This window comes from Aquarana catesbeiana, linkage group LG04, assembly GCF_042186555.1.
Source record: "Aquarana catesbeiana isolate 2022-GZ linkage group LG04, ASM4218655v1, whole genome shotgun sequence".
Classification (NCBI taxonomy): domain Eukaryota; kingdom Metazoa; phylum Chordata; class Amphibia; order Anura; family Ranidae; genus Aquarana; species Aquarana catesbeiana.
This window is the reverse complement of record NC_133327.1, coordinates 132,716,595-132,735,667: the sequence shown is the minus strand read 5'-3', so window position 1 is coordinate 132,735,667 and position 19,073 is coordinate 132,716,595. Positions and strand designations below refer to the sequence as shown.

General features: G+C 43.0%; 1 protein-coding gene across 1 annotated transcript in view; it reads right to left on the bottom strand.

Annotated features, from left to right (window-relative positions):
• The window catches only part of DNER (delta/notch like EGF repeat containing), a 360,320-nt gene that overhangs the window by 12,956 nt on the left and 328,291 nt on the right, over positions 1–19,073 (bottom strand). Inside the window, exons 10-12 of the mRNA XM_073625661.1 lie at positions 9,050–9,163; positions 2,566–2,697; positions 2,084–2,330 (exon numbers count right to left, since the gene is read on the bottom strand). Coding sequence (XP_073481762.1) covers positions 2,084–2,330; positions 2,566–2,697; positions 9,050–9,163 — 493 coding nt within the window. The remainder of the gene's footprint in view (positions 1–2,083; positions 2,331–2,565; positions 2,698–9,049; positions 9,164–19,073) is intronic.

The following is a 19,073-nucleotide window of genomic DNA, read 5'->3' as shown; positions in this document are numbered from 1 at the left end:
AAAAACATGGAGTTATGCAGAAAAAATCAGGATTTAACTACCCACCAAATAGAACATAGGCATTGCACAGGGGTTAGGGGGGGAGAGGGGAGGGAAAAGGGAGGGAGATGGGAGGGAGATGGGAGGGAGAGGGGAGATGGGAGGAAGATGGGAGGGAGATGGGAGGGAGATGGGAGGGAGATGGGAGGGAGGGGGGGCTATATATATATGTATGCGGTTTCTTGTTTTTTTTTTTTTTTTTGTTTTTTTTTTGTTTTTTTTTTTGTCTCTTTTTGATATCTGAAACAGAGAGATTTATAAATAAAGATAAAACTTTAGAGAAGGGGAACTAGGGGTTGAGCCTCATCAGGTGAGGGTAGGTTTTATATAACTATTTTTTTGTAAACCACTGTTGTGTCCTTCCATTAAAAATAAAATTTATACGCCACAGTGATGAAGAGATGAGAAGAGACATATATGAGCGAGAAAGCTGAATTAGTCTCTCTAGGAATTTTCTGAGGTGGCAGAAAAAAAACAAAAAAAAAAAAGAAAAAAAAAAAAACAAAAAAACAAAAAATAAATAAATTGAGTTGCTGTTCCGTGAGTAAAATAAGTATTTGATCCCCTACCAACCAACAATAATTCTGGCTACCATAAACTGGCTACAGTATGTGCTCATGTGATACACAGATTAGTCCTGCCAATTTAAGAAGGTGCTCCTAAAGACAACTCATTATGTGTATAAAAGACACCTTTCTTCCATTCAAACCTCACCATCAAGGGCAAGACCAAAGAGATGTCAAAGGACGTCAGGAACAAGATTGTACACCTTCACAAGGCTGGAATGGGCTACAAGACCATCAGCAAGAAGCTTGGAGAGAAGGAGACAACTGTTGGAGCGATTATTCGCAAATAGAGTAAATACAAAATAACCATCAATCACCCTCTGTCTGGAGCTCCATGCAAGATTTTGCCTTATGGGGTAAGGATGATCATGAGAAAAGTGAGGGATCAGCCGAGAACTACACTGGAGGAACTTATGAATGATCTCAAGGCAGTTGGGACCACAGTCAAAAAAAACCCCCATTGGTAACACAATACGCCACCATGGATTGAAATCCTGCAGTGCCCGCAAGGTCCCCTTCCTCAAGAAGGCACATGTACAGGCCCGTCTGAAGTTTGCCAATGAATATCTAAATGATTCAGAGAAGGATTGGGAGAAAGTGCTGTGGTCAGATGAGACCAAAATTTTGCTCTTTGGCACTCGACTCGCCATGTTTGGAGGAAGAAAAATGCTGACTATGACCCTAACAACACCATCCCTACAGTCAAGCACAGAGGTGGAAACATTATGCTTTGGGGCTGTTTCTCTGCTAAAGGTACAGGCCTACTTTGCCGCATTGAGGGGCCAATGGGCAGGGCCATGTATTACAAAATCTTGGATGAGAACCTTCTTCCCTCAGCCAGAACACTGAAGATGGGTCGTGGATGGGTCTTCCAGCATGACAATGACCCAAGGCAACAAAGAAATGGCTCAAGAAGAAGCACATTAATGTCATGGAGTGGTCTAGCCAGTTTCCAGACCTTAATCCTATAGAAAATTTATGGAGGGAGCTGAAACTTCGAGTTGCCAAGTGACAGCCAGGAAACCTTAAGGATTTAAAGAAGAGCTGTAAAGAAGAGTGGACCAAAATCCCTCCTGAGATATGTGAAAACCTGGTAACCAGCTACGAGAAACGTCTTACCTCTGTGTTTGCCAACAAGGGTTTTTCACCAAATACTAAGTCATGTTTTGCTTGGGGATCAAATACTTATTTTACTCACTGAACTGCACTCAATTTATAACATTTGTATCATGTGTTTTTTTTGGATTTTTGGTTGATATTCTGTCTCTATCATTTTAAATACACCTATGATAAAAATGATAGACCCTTCATTTCTTTGTAAGTGGGGAAACTTACAAAATATGCAGGGGATCGAATAAATATTTCCCCCCACTATAATTCCCCAGTGTGGGAAACACTGTTTCACTTTCATCATACATATTTCAACTTTATGATTAAAAAGAAAAAAAATGCCTCCTAGGTCCAGCTCTCACTCTTACCGTGCATGTCGAATTGATGCAATAGCGCTGCTAAACTCACTGTCAATGCTCCTACAGTTGTAGAACTCTTCATAGGCAGGTCGGGATGATCCCTGGTACTCAATTCGACTAATTCTGCAGATGCCCACAATTAAGATGATGAGCATGAGTACAAATGCAACGCACAGAGCTCCTATGATTATGTAGAGGGAATGACGGGGCATGTTTGTCAGGCTTTCTGCCATGTGTCCAGCTTTCCACTGCAGATCTGTTCCCGGAAATGGTAAAAAGACATCATTCAGAATACATTTATTAGAGATTAGAACATTCACTAAGGGCTTTTAAAGCTAAGCTTATCCATATACACAGATGAGTACATATTTGGGAGCTGTTTTATCTGACAATGAATTTGTCTTTCTGTCTATCTAGTCCTAGCTGTGTGATCCGTGTGAATGCGACCTTAGTAGGCACAGTTTAAAATGACATACTTGGTAAATACTTACGGATCTCACAGGTGGCTCCAACCCAGCCATGTGGACAGTGACAAATGTATCCATTTGGTTGGTCTACACAGGTACCACTATGATGACATGGATTACTGTCACACTCGTTTATATCGACCTCACACTCCACCCCTGAAAAGAAACAAGGTATTGTTCACCTAAATCATTCCTGGTTCAGACATCTGTACATATTGTTCTCACCATATTAGAAATAATTTTCCTTTGTTCTTTTGTGCCGATATACTTATGAAAATATGACTTATCCCTCTTATTGTTAGGGGCTGTAGGATGTCTCTTATTCTTGGCAGAAGAATCTGTTATTTTCAGGGTTATTATATTATCCTGCATTTCAGCTTATTCTAGTGCTTGAGTCGCGAACCGTATGGTTGTTTGTGAACTTATGCCGCTTACACACGAGCGGACTTTACGGCAGACTTTGCCCGGCAGACTTTTCGACGGACTTTACGACGGACTTTCTGAATGAACGGACTTGCCTACACACAATCAACCAAAGTCCGACGAATTCGTACGTGATGACGTACGACCGGACTTAAATAAGGAAGTTCATAGCCAGTAGCCAATAGCTGCCCTAGCGTGGCTTTTTGTCCGTCGGACTAGCATACAGATGAGCGGACTTTTCGACCGGACTCGAGTCCGTCGGATAGATTTGAAACATGTTTCAAATCTAAGCCCGTCCAACTTTTGAGAAAACAAAGTCCGCTGGAGCCCACACATGATCAAATTGTCCGACGAAATCCGGTACGCCGGACCAAGTCTGCCGTAAAGTGCGCTCGTGTGTACGTGGCATTACTTTACTGTACTGTAATTGTTAATTTAGCTTCACCCCTGTGGAGGCACTTTAGCCACTTTTCATTATTTTTGTATTACTTAATATAACATAATAAAACAGATAATAATAAGTAACCTGCACCAGGATCCTGCAATGCAATCCTGAGTCTAGCTCGGGGTTACCGCTAAAAGTACTGAAATTTAACCCCGAGCCACACTCGGGAAAACCGCCAGGGAGGTTAATATTGAGTTCTACCTCTCCAAATTTAGCTTTCAGTCTTCTTGGAATGCTTTCTTTACATTTTTGTCTGTGCGGGAATTTGTGCCCATTCAGCCAAAAGAGCTTCTGTGGAGTTAGGTTCTGATGTTTGATAAGAAGACATGGCTTGCAAGTGGCATTCACATTATCCTTAAAGTGGTATTAAACCCAAAACCAAAAATGTAATAAATTGTAGTTTACTAACAATTAAAGTGTTACTAAACCCAGTACCTTGCATTCACTAACTATATCTATCTGGTCTCCCACAGTACACAGAACATGGAAATGCAATAGGTTTAGTAAATATAAACTGCTAAAAACCCTTTCTCATTGGCAGTACTGTATATAGCAGTGTTGTGACTTCCATCAGTGTCTGGAAAAAACTTGTAGGCGGAGTTTTCATTCTCCCCTGGTTGTCCTATGAGGCTGCAGGACCCCTGACCCTCTGTCTGGACAGTGCTGATTGGCCCTGTGCTGATTACATGCACTCTCCCAAGAAAACAAAAAAAACTCTAGCAATACACACCAAACTGAGCATGTGCAGCTTGCCCCCAAAGGCTCTGTTCTATTAGGAGATGGTTTGGAGACTGTGAAAGAAGAGAAGGATCAGAGAAGACAGGATCAAACAGCCTTTTACCCAATGAGGAGGATTAACACCTTAGGTTCCACAGTGAGTATAAGAAGCATGCTTTACTGCATATACAGACTGATTTTACTGTTGTGAGTTTAGTAACACTTTAAAATGTAGTATTAGTTTTCTAATGTTTAGACTTTTTTTTCCCCTCTGTTGTCCCCTGGTGACCTGGCAAGTAACACACCTCCTGTATAATACAGAGACCACTCTAGATCAGAGGTCTCCAAACTTTCTAATCAAAGGGCTATTTTTAATGTCTTTTAGACTTTGGGGGGGGGGGGGGGGTAGGTGGACTGTGGCTAGTAGACATTAAGAAAAAAAAATGACATAGGGGTTTATTTACTAAAGCTGGAGAGTGCAAAATCAGACTCACTTCTGCATAGAAACCAATCAGCTTCTAACCTCAGCTTGTTCGATTAAGCTTTGGCAATAAAACCTGGAAGCTGATTGGTTTCTATGCAGAAGTGAGCCTGATTTTGCACTCTCCAGCATTAGTAAATAAACCCCATAGTGCCTGCCTGTAGTCAGTAGGAGTATTATTAATGCCCATCATTTTTATCAGTGGGAGGAATAATGCCTCCTCCTTGGTATCTGAGGAAGGAAAAGTGCCCCATCATTGATGTCATTGGGAGGAATTATCCCCCATCATGGTGTCAGTGGAAGGAATGATGCTGCATCGTTGATGTCAATGGGAGGAATAGTGCTCCAAAGGCTATACAAAGGCAAACAAAGGGCCACATCCATACCACGAGCCACAGTTTGGAGACCATTGGTTTAGATGAATGAGCACAAGAGGCAGATTTGGACATCAGCATTGTCAGTCTGAGAGGAGGGTAGTGTTAGCTGCACTAGCAGATTTAAATACAGTAACAAACTGAAGTTCAGGCCAATACTTGATCAGTTACAGCAGACAGTTTTTTCTTTGGGGATAAAGGTTTTACATAAATACAGTGCCTTGAAAAAGTATTCATACCAATTTAAATTTTCCTCATTTTGTCATGTTACAACCAGAAACGTAAATGTATTTTATTAGGATTTTATGTGATAGACCAACACAAAGTGGCACATAATTGTGAAGTAGAAGGAAAATTATAAATAGTTTTCCAGTTTTTTTTTACAAATAAATATCTGAAAAGTGTAGTGTGCATTTGTATTCAGCACCCTTTACTCTGATACCCCTAACTAAAATTTAGTGCAACCAATTGCCTTCAGAAGTAACCTGATTAGAAAATAGAGTCTACCTGTGTGTAATTTAATCTCAGTATAAATACAGCTGTTCTGTCAAGCCCTCAGAGATTTGTTAGAGAACCTTAGTGAACAAACAGCATCATGAAAGCCAAGGAACACACCAGACAGGTCAGGGATAAAGTTATGGAGAAGTTTAAAGCAGGGTTAGGTTATAAAAAAATATGGAAAGACAAAACCAGATAAAATTCCCAGCTCAACTCACCAACCAGTCTGCTTACCAACCAAATTAACCTGTCCAACAGTCTGCGGTAAAAACAGGGGTTTAGTTAGCACAAATTTGCAAAAGCATGCGTAAGCTACATGGCCTCTTCATGGCACCCTGTGTATTGCTTGCAGTCCTAACACTACTGTCTCCATTGTAGGAGCACCTGCATTCTAATGGATAGGGGCCATCTCTTTGTTACTGGTATAAAAAAATTACCCAAGCTTTGAACATCTCACGGAGCACTGTTCAATCCCTCATCCAAAAATGGAAAGAGTATGGCACAACTGCAAACTCACCAAGACATGGCTGTGCACCTAAACTGATAGGTCGGGCAAGGAGAGCATTAATCAGAGAAGCAGCCAAGAGGCCCATGGTAACTCTGGAGGGGCTGCAGAGATCCACAGCTCAGGTGGGAGGATCTGTCCACAGGACAACTATTAGTTGTGCACTCCACAAATCTGGCCTATGCAAGAGTGGCAATAGGAAAGCCATTGTTTAAAGAAAGACATAAGACTTTTTGGCCTAAAAGCAAAACGCTATATGTGGCGGAAAACCAACACTGCACAACCTAAACACACCACCCCCACGGTGAAACATGGTGGTGGCAGCATCATGTTGTGGGGATGCTTTTCTTCGGCAGGGAAGCTGGTCAGAGTTGATGGGAAGATGGATGGTGCCAAATACTGGGCAATCGTAGAGTCTGCAAAAGACTTGAGGCTGGGGCGGAGGTTCACCTTCCAGCAGGACAATTACACTAAACATACAGCCAGAGCTACAATGGAATGGTTTAGATCAAAGCATATTCATGTGTTAGAATGGCCCAATCAAAGTCCAGACCTAAATCCAATTGAGAATCTATGGCAAGAAAATTGCTGTTCACAGACACTCTCCATCCAATCTGACAGAGCTTGAGCTATTTCGCAAAGAAGAATGGGCAAAAATGTCACTCTCTAGATGTGCAAATCTGGTAGAGACATCCCCAAAAAGACTTGCAGCTGCAATTGCAGCGAAAGGTGGTTCTACACAAAGTATTGACTCGGGGACTGAATACAAATGCACGCCAGACTTTTCACATATTTATTTGTAAAAAAAAATTGAAAACCATTTATCATTTTCCTTCCACTTCACTATTATGTGCCACTTTGTGTTGGTCTATCACATAAAATCCCAATAAAATACATTTACGTTTTTGGTTGTAACATGACAAAATGTGGAAAATTTCAAGGGGTATGAATACTTGTTCAAGGCACTGCAAATAAAAGCTGATCATTTTAAGAACCACTCGCAGTGTTAAATGGTCTGTCTCATCCCTTTAACTGCAAGAGAGCATTTCTGTTAAAAAAGCCTCCCCCCAAGTGTTGCCACAAGGTATAGAAAAGGCCTCCCCCAAAGTGTTGCCACAAGGTATATGCACACTTGTCCGTGTATGCTATGGGTTAACAGTAACTTTCACCGGAAATACCTGAATTTATTTGGATGTGTGTCCACGTGCATTTGACCATATAGTGTAGGTGTGATGTTCAGGTGTCCACACACATTTGGTCATATAGTATGCACGTGTCCGTACCACATATGTTAGTGATCACTAAAATAAAAAGCATTTGCTAATGTCCACAAACACAACTGGTTACTGGTCTGTCATTCAGCAATAGCGTGAAAACCTATTTAGTAATACAGTATCTCACGAAAGTGAGTACACCCCTCACATTTTTGTAAATATTTTATTTTATCTTTTTATGTGACAAAACTGAAGAAATTACACTTTGCTACAATGTAGTGAGTGTATAGCTTGTATAACAGTGTAAATTTGCTGTCCCCTCAAAATAACTCAACACACAGCCATTAATGTCTAAACCACTGGCAACAAAAGTGACTATACCCCTAAGTGAAAATGTGCAAATTGGGCCCAATTAGCCATTTTCCCTCCCTGATGTCATGTGACTCGTTAGTGTTACAAGGTCTCAGGTGTAAATGGGGAGCAGGTGTGTTAAATTTGGTGTTATCGCTCTCACTCTCTCATACTGGTCACTGGAAGTTCAACATGGAACCTCATGGCAAATAACTCTCAAAGATGGCCTAGGCTATAAGAAGATTGCCAAGACCCTGAAACTGAGCTGCAGTATGGTGGCCAAGACCATACAGTGGTTTAACAGGACAGGTTAAATTCTCAGAACAGGCCTCACCATGGTCAACCAAAGAAGTTGCACGTGCTCAGCGTCATATCCAGAGGTTGTCTTTGGGAAATAGACGTATGAGTGCTGGCAGCGTTGCTGCAGAGGTTGAAGGGGTGGACAGTCAGCCTGTCAGTGCTCAGACCATACTCTGCACATTGCATCAAATTGGTCTGCATGGCTGTCGTCCCAGAAGGAAGCCTCTTCTAAAGATAATGCACAAGAAAGCCCACAAACAGTTTGCTTAAGACAAGCAGACTAAGGACATGGATTACTGGAACCAGGTCCTGTGGTCTGATGAGACCAAGATAAACTTATTCGGTCCAGATGGTGTCAAGCACGAGTGGCGGCAACAAGGTGAGGAGTACAAAGACAAGTGTGTCTTACCTAAAGTCAAGCATGGTGGTGGGAGTGTCATGATCGGGGGCTGCATGAGTGCTGCCGGCACTGGGGAGCTACAGTTCATTGAGGGAACCATGAATGCCAACATGTACTGTGACATTCTGAAGTAGAGCACGATCCCCTCCCTTTGGAGACTGGGCCACCAGGCAGTATTCCAACATAAGGACCCCAAACACACCTCCATTACAACAACTGCCTTGCTAAAGAAGCTGAGGGTAAAGGTGATGAACTGGCCAAGCATGTCTCCAGACCTAAACCCTATTGAGCATCTGTGGGGCATCCTCAAACGGAAGGTGGATGATCGCAAGGTCTCTAGCATCCACCAGCTCCATGATGTCATCATGGAGGAGTGGAAGAGGACTCCAGTGGCAACCTGTGAAGCTCTGGTGAACTTCATGCTCAAGGGGGTTAAGGCAGTGCTGGAAAATAATGGTGGCCACACAAAATATTGATACTTTGGGCCCAATTTGGACATTTTCACCTAGGGGTTTACTCACTTTTGTTGCCAGCAATTTAGACATTAATGGCTGTGTGTTGAGTTATTTTGAGGGGACAGCAAATTTACACCATTATGCAAGCTGCGCACTCACTACGTTACATTGTAGCTGTCATTTCTTCAGTGTTGTCACATGAAAAGATATAATAAAATATTTACAAAAGTGTGAGGGGTGTACTCACTTTTGTTAGATACTGTATATGACAGCAAATAAACCAATATAGTCAATATAAATATGCAAGACTAGCTTTTTTACCTGGACATTCCAAAGCTTACTCACCCATAAACCCAGAAGCACAGACACAGGTGGCATTCAGTCCTTCACTGTCACAAGTCCCTCCATTTTGGCAGGTCACATTCAAACAGGGGTCCTTGTATAGTTCGCAGTGACGCCCTGGAGACACAAGAAACAAACATTTAGCAGTTAATTCACATTACAGTAATATATTGTTTATGTAACCAGATGGTATGTTTCTTCTAGATGGTCAAGTGTTGTCCAGTCATGAAGTATGTACCCAGAATGCAACACTGTTGGTTTATGTTCCCCAAATATAACACTATGGGGTTGATTTACTAAAACTGGAGAGTGCAAAATCTGGTGCATGGTAGTCAATCAGCTTCTAACTGCAGCTTGTTCAATTAAGCTTTCACAAAAAAAAAACCTGGAAGCCGATTGGTTTCTATGCAGAGCTGCACCATATTTTGCACTTTCCAATTTTAGTAAAGTAACCCCTAGGTGCAAAGCTGAAAATATGGTTTTAGCTTGTAGTAAAAAAAAAAAAAAACAATAACTACACTGTGCAGGTGCAGCGCAGTGTTATCTGCGCTTTGCCATAGTCTTCTATTGCATCAGCTGGTTTTGGTGTGTTTTCTGAAAGCGCACCAAAAGTCCTGCACGTCTAGCCAACCTATACAGACAGAAAGAAAGAAAATCATAAATATTGAATAATAGGATGAAACTAAAACAACTATGCTTGGCTCCTGCAGGGTTTGGCATTCAATAGGGTCTGTATATTTGAAACTAAACTCAATTGGTATAAATAAATGAGAAATAACTATAACTATTCTTTTAATATTGCTCATGAAGCATAACTGATCCTCTGCAATACACATGTATGAACTAATATTTATATTTTATAAATTGTTCCATAGGAGAGAACTGTTTTCTCATGTCTGTCATATCAGTAGTTGTGGAATCCTCTATTCACTGTGAGATTAACTTGAAAACCACTCATCCATATTAATGCAGTGTATCCAGGCTTTGTGCACTGAATATGCCTGTCAGCACCTGTCACAGACCTAAATCCTTTTACCCTGGGCCCTGAATGCACTTTATTGGCTACTAGATTGGTTAGAAAGTTTCCAATATTTTCTTTAGTGTTAAAGTGGACCTGGAAAAAAATTGAAGATCTGCTACCTTATTGGGAACATCTAGAATTGTTAATTATGCCTAAATAGTACCTTAAACAATCTACATGTGCTGTGCATACATCTTAATAGCTATCCATCTGCTGTGTGAGGACTGAGGCACTGCTGCCTCTGACTGCTAGTCTCATGAGGTTTGGAGTTGTCACTACTGTGCTTCTCACTGTTCTTGCTGGAGATAAAGATGTAGCTGAGAATCTGTAGCACAAGGATTCTTCTGCTTCTTCCTTATTCACTGGCATGAGAAAGCAAAGCCATGTTCCTATACTAAGATGACAACCTCTACACACACACAGTGCAGAAAAAGGCAAGCCTGCAAGGAGAGAGAACAGAAAATGCCCAACAGAGCTCTCAGACTGGAGCTGAAGGCTCTGTCAAATTGGCCCTTAGGTTCACCTGAACATAAGCTATGAATGAGATGGTTATTGTTCTTTGCACTACCAACGAAATGGGCATGAATGTGCAGGATTAAAATTCAATAGTTTAGTTTGTTTTAGGGGATAGAACAGTTTGGTACTGAATTGTAGCTGAGGTCATCTGTAGTAGGAGAGGAGATTAGGGACAACAAAAACATCTTTGGTTCTCCTACTTAACAAGATGGCACATGAGATCCTTGATTTGAGGTAGTGCCTCAAAGACTTGAAGAATTTTTGCTGAAAGAAAGTCTGCACGCACAGCAATAAGGTACTGTCAAGCATAAATGTGGATATCTATTCAAGTATGTACATGGTAATTTTTCCAAGCCATATGGACATATTTTACCATAATTATGGACTGGCTACATTGGGCCCCTTTGGGGAAAACAAGGCAAAGATAAACTTTACAGAGTTATTATTGTGGGACATGCCCGTTAGCTATACCTCTAATGACTCTTTATGGCCTCCCGAATTGGCCGACGTTGAACTATGAGGAGCAGGGATTGCTAAGTAAAGGACTGTAGGAGATGTAGTTTCACAAAGTACAAGTGTCACTGCATCCAAGCAATAAAGAAACTACAGTTCCTAGGTGGCTATGTGGCCTGAGAAGAGGAGTGGAGAGAAATTCAGTGAGCTGCTCAGAGAGGTTTGAGGCAATTGGCACCAGACTAGGTAAGAGAACGGACATCCAGACTAGAGTGCTGAGTTAAGAGGCACTCGCCTTCTAGTGCGGCCTGAGCATTAGAATCTTAAGCAACACTTCTCATCCTCAGCCATACAGAGTGGGATTGCTGCAGCTTAAGTCTCTAGCTAACATAGTTTGCCCTCCAGTTCCTTAGACATTGCTGCACTTATTCAATATATCAATGTGCAGTGCCATTTCACCTATCCTGGATTGCCCTATTACCTCAGATCCACCTAACTTCTCCTTGAACTTGTTGCTTGTTCTTTCATTACTGTTAAGCCCTTTTCCCTGTGATTTCCACCAGAGTTCCTCCTTCATTTCCCATTCACTTGAACTGGGAGTATCTGGAAGCCCACCAGCATCACCAGTGCACCTACGAAAGGGCCCCAACCAAGCCAACAGAAACAATTATTTTTTCCTGTTTTTGGAGATCGCTCGATCTTGTCTCAAAATACTTACATAGACTTTGTCAGTTTCTACCTTCCTGGTATAGTAAAGTTCTGCAGGCAGACTTGGACCTAGCAAAGTCACTCCAGGGCCTAAGGCAGTGTAATCTCTGGGGGTTTCTATTATCCGTTTCTGGCTGCCCTTATGATACTCTAGGTGACTCTGTTACATTTTAGGTTATTTGGTAAACCTGGGTTTATTCTAGTGAAAAAACAAGGGTGACCTTTTTTAAAGGTGTGAAGAATACTGCAAATCAGTTTCTTTCATCTCTAGGGAAATTGTAATTGCAACTTTTTAACCACTTGCTTACTGGGCACTTAAACCCCCCTCCTGCCCAGACCAATTTTCAGCTTTCAGCGCTGTCGCACTTTGGATTACAATTGCGCGGTCATACAACACTGTACCCAAATGACATTTTTATAATTTTTTGCCCACAAATAGAGCTTTCTTTTGGTGGTATTTAATCACAGCTGGGATTTTTATTTTTTGCTAAACAAACAAAAAAAGATGGAAAATTTTGAAAAAAAAAATCATGTTTCATTGTTTGTTATAAAATTTTGCAAACAGGTAATTTTTCTCCTTCATTGATATGCGCTGATGAGGCGGCACTGGTGGGCACTGATAGGCTGCACTGATGGGCACGGATAGGCACAGTTAAGGCGGCACTGATAGGCACAGTAAAGGTAGCACTGATGGGGACAGATAAGGCGGTACTGATGGCCACTGATGGGCGTTGATGGGTGGCACGGATGGGTGGCACGCATGGGTGGCACGGATAGGTGGCACTGATGGGCACTGATAGGTACCACTGATGGGGGCACTGATGGGGGGGCACTGATGGGCAGTGATGGGCGGCACTGATGGGCACTTATGGGCACTGGTAGGTGACACTGATAGGTGGCACTGATGTGCAGCACTGTTGTTGCACTGATGTGGGTGCTGATGGGTGGCACTGTGGGCGCTGATGGGTGGCACTGATGGGTGGCACTGTGGGCACTGATGGATGGCACTGATGGATGGCACTGTGGGCACAGATGGGTGACGCTGGTGGGCACTGGTAGGCGGCACTACTGCCTATTGCTGTGTCACTGGCAGGGGGCAGATGATCGCCGTGATCGGGACTGATGTCCCTCTCATGGCCGCCGATTACCGGCTCTGTTTACATCACATGATCATCTGTCATTGGCTGACAGCTGATCATGTGGTAAGGGGTCGGGACCGACCCCTTACTCTGATCTGTGATCAGGCGAGTCTCATAGACTCGCTGATCACTGAGCGCGCCGCACGCGCCCTGCAGGGGGCACGCAGGCCGCTCGTGCACGGGACGACGTCAATAGACGTGGTCCCGGCAATGTAGATCCACGCTGTTGCCGTCATTTGGCAATAGCGCGGATCTGAAGAGGTTAAAGCATTTAAAGAATTGTCTTGATTTTTTTTTTCTATTTTTATAGCACAAAAGTTAGGAATAGCTAAACAGCAGCTGCAGAGGAGACACAAGTTTGTGCATTTAGAAACACACTACAGACAAATGAGAAGCATGAAAATCTCTCGAGCTGAGTCCATATTACCAAATCAATGCTGTTGACACACTTTAAATAAACACTGGAATAGTTTGTAAACCCAGATTTCAATTTCTATGGTAAATAAATTCAGTGAGCTGAAGTGTGCCAGCATAATATCTCCTCCGTCCTTCTTATGTTAATGTGCTTTATTCCTTTAAAGCCTCAATATGTCTCCTGGCTCCCAGCCTGTTTTCTTTGTCTCCATCATATCTTTGCATTAATCTACATAATGAAACGACTACAAATAAACATCAAACAGATATATCAAAGCCTGTTCATCGAACCTCTCACATTGCGTGTCTAGGGGCAGACGCCACCTCATGAAAATGCGTGCGTGGCAGCTAAATAAATGTGCAGGTCCTCAGACCATTCTCCCCCTATTGATATGTTTACTGGCACCTACTAAAATATAACAAGCAACCCCATTGTAATGTGGGCATGGAACGCAGATGATGTCAATTATTTTGTAGCTCAAACGCAGCTTATAACAAACAGTAATAATTATAGTAATCACATCTTTACTGTTTACATACAAATTACAATATTTTCTCATACTTTTACACTATATAAGAAAACTGTTAAGCGCAATTAAAATGTTGACCAAATAACAATAGCATTTAAAAAAAAAATTCACAGCTCGCTCAGACCTAGAATAAAAAAAGTAAAGGTAGAGATCACAGTAAAGTGTTGAACATCCTGATTGTGAGCCCATAGCAGCAAACCATTTCTGCACGGCTACATTTAGGCAAATTCAAAGTCCAGTTCATTATTGTGCGTATTGTAGGCTGTATTTAGTAATCTGATGACCTCACAAATACATTCTGTGGGATTCTGACCCTCTGGCTACACACTCAATCCCTTAGTGGAACTGAACTTAGAACATTGAAGAAGAATTACAGCTGGATTAAACACTTTCTATCCCTGAACTAGAACAGGCTATTTAAAGTGGAGGGCCACCCTGAAAAAAAAAATTACACCAAAAATCCTAAAAAAAATAAAAAAAAAAACATTTGAAAAAAAAAAAATTTTTTAAACTTACCTGAACCCTTGAACCCTTACCTGAACCCACTGCTAGGCAGTCTTCCTAATCTGCCTCTTCCTATTCTGCGGCGTGTCCTGTTCCTCGGTGAGCGGCCCCGTTGCCTTCTGGGAACTGTGTGTGTTCCCAGAAAACCACGGGGCCATTCACAGAGCGCCGCTCGCGCGTGCGCAGTAAGAAACTGGCAGTGAAGCCGCAAGGCTCCACTGCCTGTTTCCCTTAGTTAGGATGGCGGTGCCGGGACCCTGAGAGCTGAGGGACGGGTCGGCCTCGGGCGGCCAACATCGCGGGCACCCAGGACAGGTAAGTGTACTTATTTAAAGTCAGCAGCTACAGTGTTTGTAGCTGCTGACTTTTAAAAAAAAAATTAGCTGGCCGGAATCCCGCTTTAAGCTCTCGCTTCAGCAAGACGCCTAGGCCCGACAGGTTACCATGTGAGTGGTACAAAACTTTATGTTAAAGAATTAGCTCCCGGTGACTAGAGCCCTTTTTCAAGCTTGGAGAGTAATACTTAGGTATTGGAAGTCTGTCGATTCTCCTTCCCATAAGGAGTGGGTGCAGTATATGGGTGAGAGACTGGAAAAGTACATCTACCAGCACAGTAGATGCCCCCAGGTTTAAGTCCATTGGACCTGGTATAGATAGACTGCTCATTGGTTGAGTTGTATCCCTTTGATTACAGAATTCAAATGTGTATTCCACAGCAAGAATCAGGGGTAGTAAATGTAATTTACACTGTTTATTAACATGATCATAATGTTTATGTGCAGGAGGGGCAAGTTACATTTGTACTAACATGCAATTTAAAAGATGTATGTGTTTTGCGATGCTATTCTACGTATTTGGGAGGATATCTGGGAAAAAAAAGGAGTTAGCTCCCATACTTCACTAGGTGTTTAAGGAATGTTCTGACATGCAATCTATGCCTGCCTCCTTCTCTCAAGCGCATATAGTGTTTATACCCAAGCCCAGTAAAGACCCTACATTGTGTCTCTCCTATAAACCCATGTCCCTCCTCAATTATGACATCAAAATTTTTACCAAGGTGTTAGCTACCAGGTTAGTTAAACTGGTTGTAAAGTTAATGCATTCTATGCATTAAGATGAAAAACCTTCTGTGCTGCAGCTCCCCCCAGACCCCCCCTTTTTCTTACCTGAGCCCGATCTGATCCAGCGATGTGCACGAGCGCAGCGGCTTCAGCCGCTGTCTCTTTCATTGGCTCTCGCTGCTGTCAATCAAATCCAGTGACGCCTACCTTCCTACCTTGGTCAGTATAGACCAAACCGGTTGTGTACCGGGCAAATCAACAGATATTAATTTACGCAGAGTACCGACACACTCCATATCTCTGATTCTTCCACCAGGGTATTAGTATTTTTGGATACTAGTATTTTTGAGTAGTTGATTGATTTTTTATTTTTGTTTTCTTTCTTTCTCTTTTTATGTATGTTTACCTTATAAGTCTGAGTATGCCCAATAGGCTTTGCTTTGTACCGTAAATTCAAAATACTTAATAAAGAGTATCTTAAAAAAAAAGAAGAAGAATTTCTATGTCATAGAGAATATATATGAATGTTAATTGTGTCTAAACAGTACTGTGAAAGTTTGAACTTTTGTCCAGAATTCCTACTGAAAAACAGAGCACTTCTTGGTCTGTGAGTGTGCCAATGCTCTAATGTACCTACAGTCTCATAACTGTATATCTGCAGTGTGAGATCTTAGGTACTGTTACCTCTGAATGATCGTCTACTCTCATGAGGTTTAAAGGGAGACTCTTACATGAGGAAGCAAGGCCCTGCCTCTAGAAACATGGCTGCCTCCACACTGAGACAGTGCAGAATATGGCATGGTAAATTAGTGCAGCACTGTCCCCACAGGGCTTGCTGAGCGTTGACTTCTTAGGCCTCTCTCTGGTTACCTGCAGCTGGTTGCTAAGGGTTTCCAGTTGGTTGCTAGGGGTTTCCACTTGCCCAACCCTTACTCCCACTTACTTGTTACTCAATGACCAGTCCAGGGTACTTGGGTTTTTGTATTCTATTTTGGAACTTGGATGGGAGAAGGAATGAGTGGGATACTGAAACAATTCACAATGGACAAGGACAACTCTCACTTCACCTCACCAGATTATTTGTGGAAACAGTCACACTGCTTTAACCATACAACCACATGTTTGCAGGAATTAAGTCTTCTTGCTCTCACAAGCAGCAGACTTGATGCCCTACATTATCTTCAGGACACTCTCTAGCATCCCCTTTACTAAAACCCATCCACTGACTCTTCTAGCTGAAGGGGCGGCCCTCAATCGACAGGCCCCAAAGACAAAGATCTGTACAAAGTAGGCAGAATCAGATCCTGTCTCCCTTCCAGTCAGCTCTGCAGGACCTGTGGGTTCAGGTTCTCTCTCTCTAGGCCCCTGGGTTGACCACCCAGGGCCGCACGACCACCTCGAAACAGGAGAGGGCAGCCGCCCCCTCCCTCCTGGACTCTGCTCCCCAACTCAACTAACCCGAGCACATGAACCCTGGGCTTATATACCAACATATCCCAACATGCAATGCAGCACTTTTCCTCTGCCAATTGCCAGGACTGTAACAAAGCCTGTGCACTCACTTGTCAGGTCCCCTCCCACTATCCAATATGCCTCCCTATTGGACCAGGGAGGGAAAGTCAAACAAGCTGAGCTGCACCTGAGCACAATGAGCAGACCTAACCAATAGATCCTGCTCCCTGGTAGGCAGAGGGCACTCTACATTTTACCTGACTATCTACCTGGTAAGCAGGAAGACCAAAAACTATACTCTCTTCTAGCACCTACCTAGGAGGGTGCTATATTAGTAAAAGGGAAAGATCAGCTATGGAGTGACCATAGGCAATGCTGTGACTAGTCATTTGCCTCCTGCTGGCTTTTTATTTGGGCACAACTTCCAGACACAAACAGGCAGCCCCTGCAGTAATGAGCATACTAGTACTGCTGTATGTATACTGCTGTTCTACTGTTAACTGCACATAAATCAATAATTAATAGATCAGCTAGATCCATTAGTACAGTCACTCATCCTTTCTGATACTCAAAGCAATTACTGTGGGAAAGGAGTATGAGTTTGATGTAAGGACTGAATCCCCCTGCTCCCCCCCACGCACTTTGATCCCATGCCACTTGTGCCAACATGGCCACTACTACCAAGGTAGTGTCCCTACTGAATGTGGTGTTCATTATCAGTTAGCTGATTGGAGGAAGTCTGGCTATGGTCAGCCTCCTCCCAATTGTAGGGGTTTATACAGTTAAGTTGGACTGAAGTAAAGTATTACAAGGAGAACATTTTATAGATATTTTCTTTAACGCAGAGGTAGGCAACTTAGGCTTCATGTACACGGGACGTTGTTTAACCTCTCCTGAATGATTTAACCTGACAGCTAGAAAACGGCGTCTAAAAACATCAGTTTTTAGAGAGCTACCTGAACAACATGGGAGGAGTCAAAGATCACTGGGCACAATTCCCCATCCACCCTGCCACGTGATTTAAACCTATAATTGCCTGCAATCAAGTGCACTGCACAGCAATTTTCAGTATAAATCAGGCGGTGAAGAGGCAACATATCATCTCTTAATCACCTGTTAAACAGCTGTCTGAGGGCCTATCCAGAAGCAAGAGAGCAGCATAGGGTTGGGGTTGCTGCTTGCAGTCCAACCAGAAGCTATGGTTCTGCTGGCCGGATAACCTGTCATAGGTAGAGGGGAAGCTGTCGCCACTAAGGGACCAACCACCTTGTTACCAGGGTCCACCGTGTGTAGCTGAAGCAAGTACCAGAGCAGTATTCTCACCAACCGGGGACAGTGAAGAATTGGGAAACTTATCAGGTGTGTCAAGCCAGGGACCCAGCCAGTGGAGGTGACGCTTGCAGAGCAGTCTTATGTGCTAAGCCAGGGACCGAGCAGGCCAGTGGGGTGACGCTTGAGGAGTATCTTGGATGCCTAACTAGGGACCCAGCAGGGACGTGGGGGTGAGGCTTGAGGAAGATACTGAGAGAAAGGGTTGGAATAGCTCAGGAGATCTAGTGGCAGTGGATCAGCAAAACTAGTGAGAGAGACTGGGAGCTCAGTAGAGTGAAGATCTGCGATAGGAGATTGTAGAGGAAGTGAAAGAGTCCATTGTAAACTTTGTTAGAAACTGTTCAAGACTGTTGCCATAGGAGACAGCATGTCTACACATGCAGATATGGTGTCCGGCTGGGTGCTTTTCCCTGCATGGCTATCTACCTATAGAAGTCTCAGAGTCTGTCAATGAACATTGCAACTACTAAGGGGTGCCCTGGCCCTAAACCCTCTCTCCCACAGTTCTGTTAAGAGAAAATAAATCTCTTTGCATTCAAGAAGTGTCTGGCGCACATGAATCTACCTTGCATACACCCACCATGCCTTGTAACCCACTCTACACAGAAGGATGTCAGCTATCCCTGACTCTGGAGGTCACTATTAGGCTTCTGGAGGCCTGGGACCTTGCTACACAGCTAAAGGGGGTGCGGTTGGGGGGGGGTAAAAACACAGCCCAACTATGCAGGTTTGCTTCCCCCCAAACAACAAATGTAAACGAGCCCTTACTGTCCTGAGCCCCCTATGCTATTATGCCCAGTTCATTTTGTGTAAGACAGGAAAGAGGAGAGTCTACTTTCTGCTATTCTTCTTTCTGCCTTGTAGCTACTGCTGCCGCTGCTCTGGATTCTACTAACT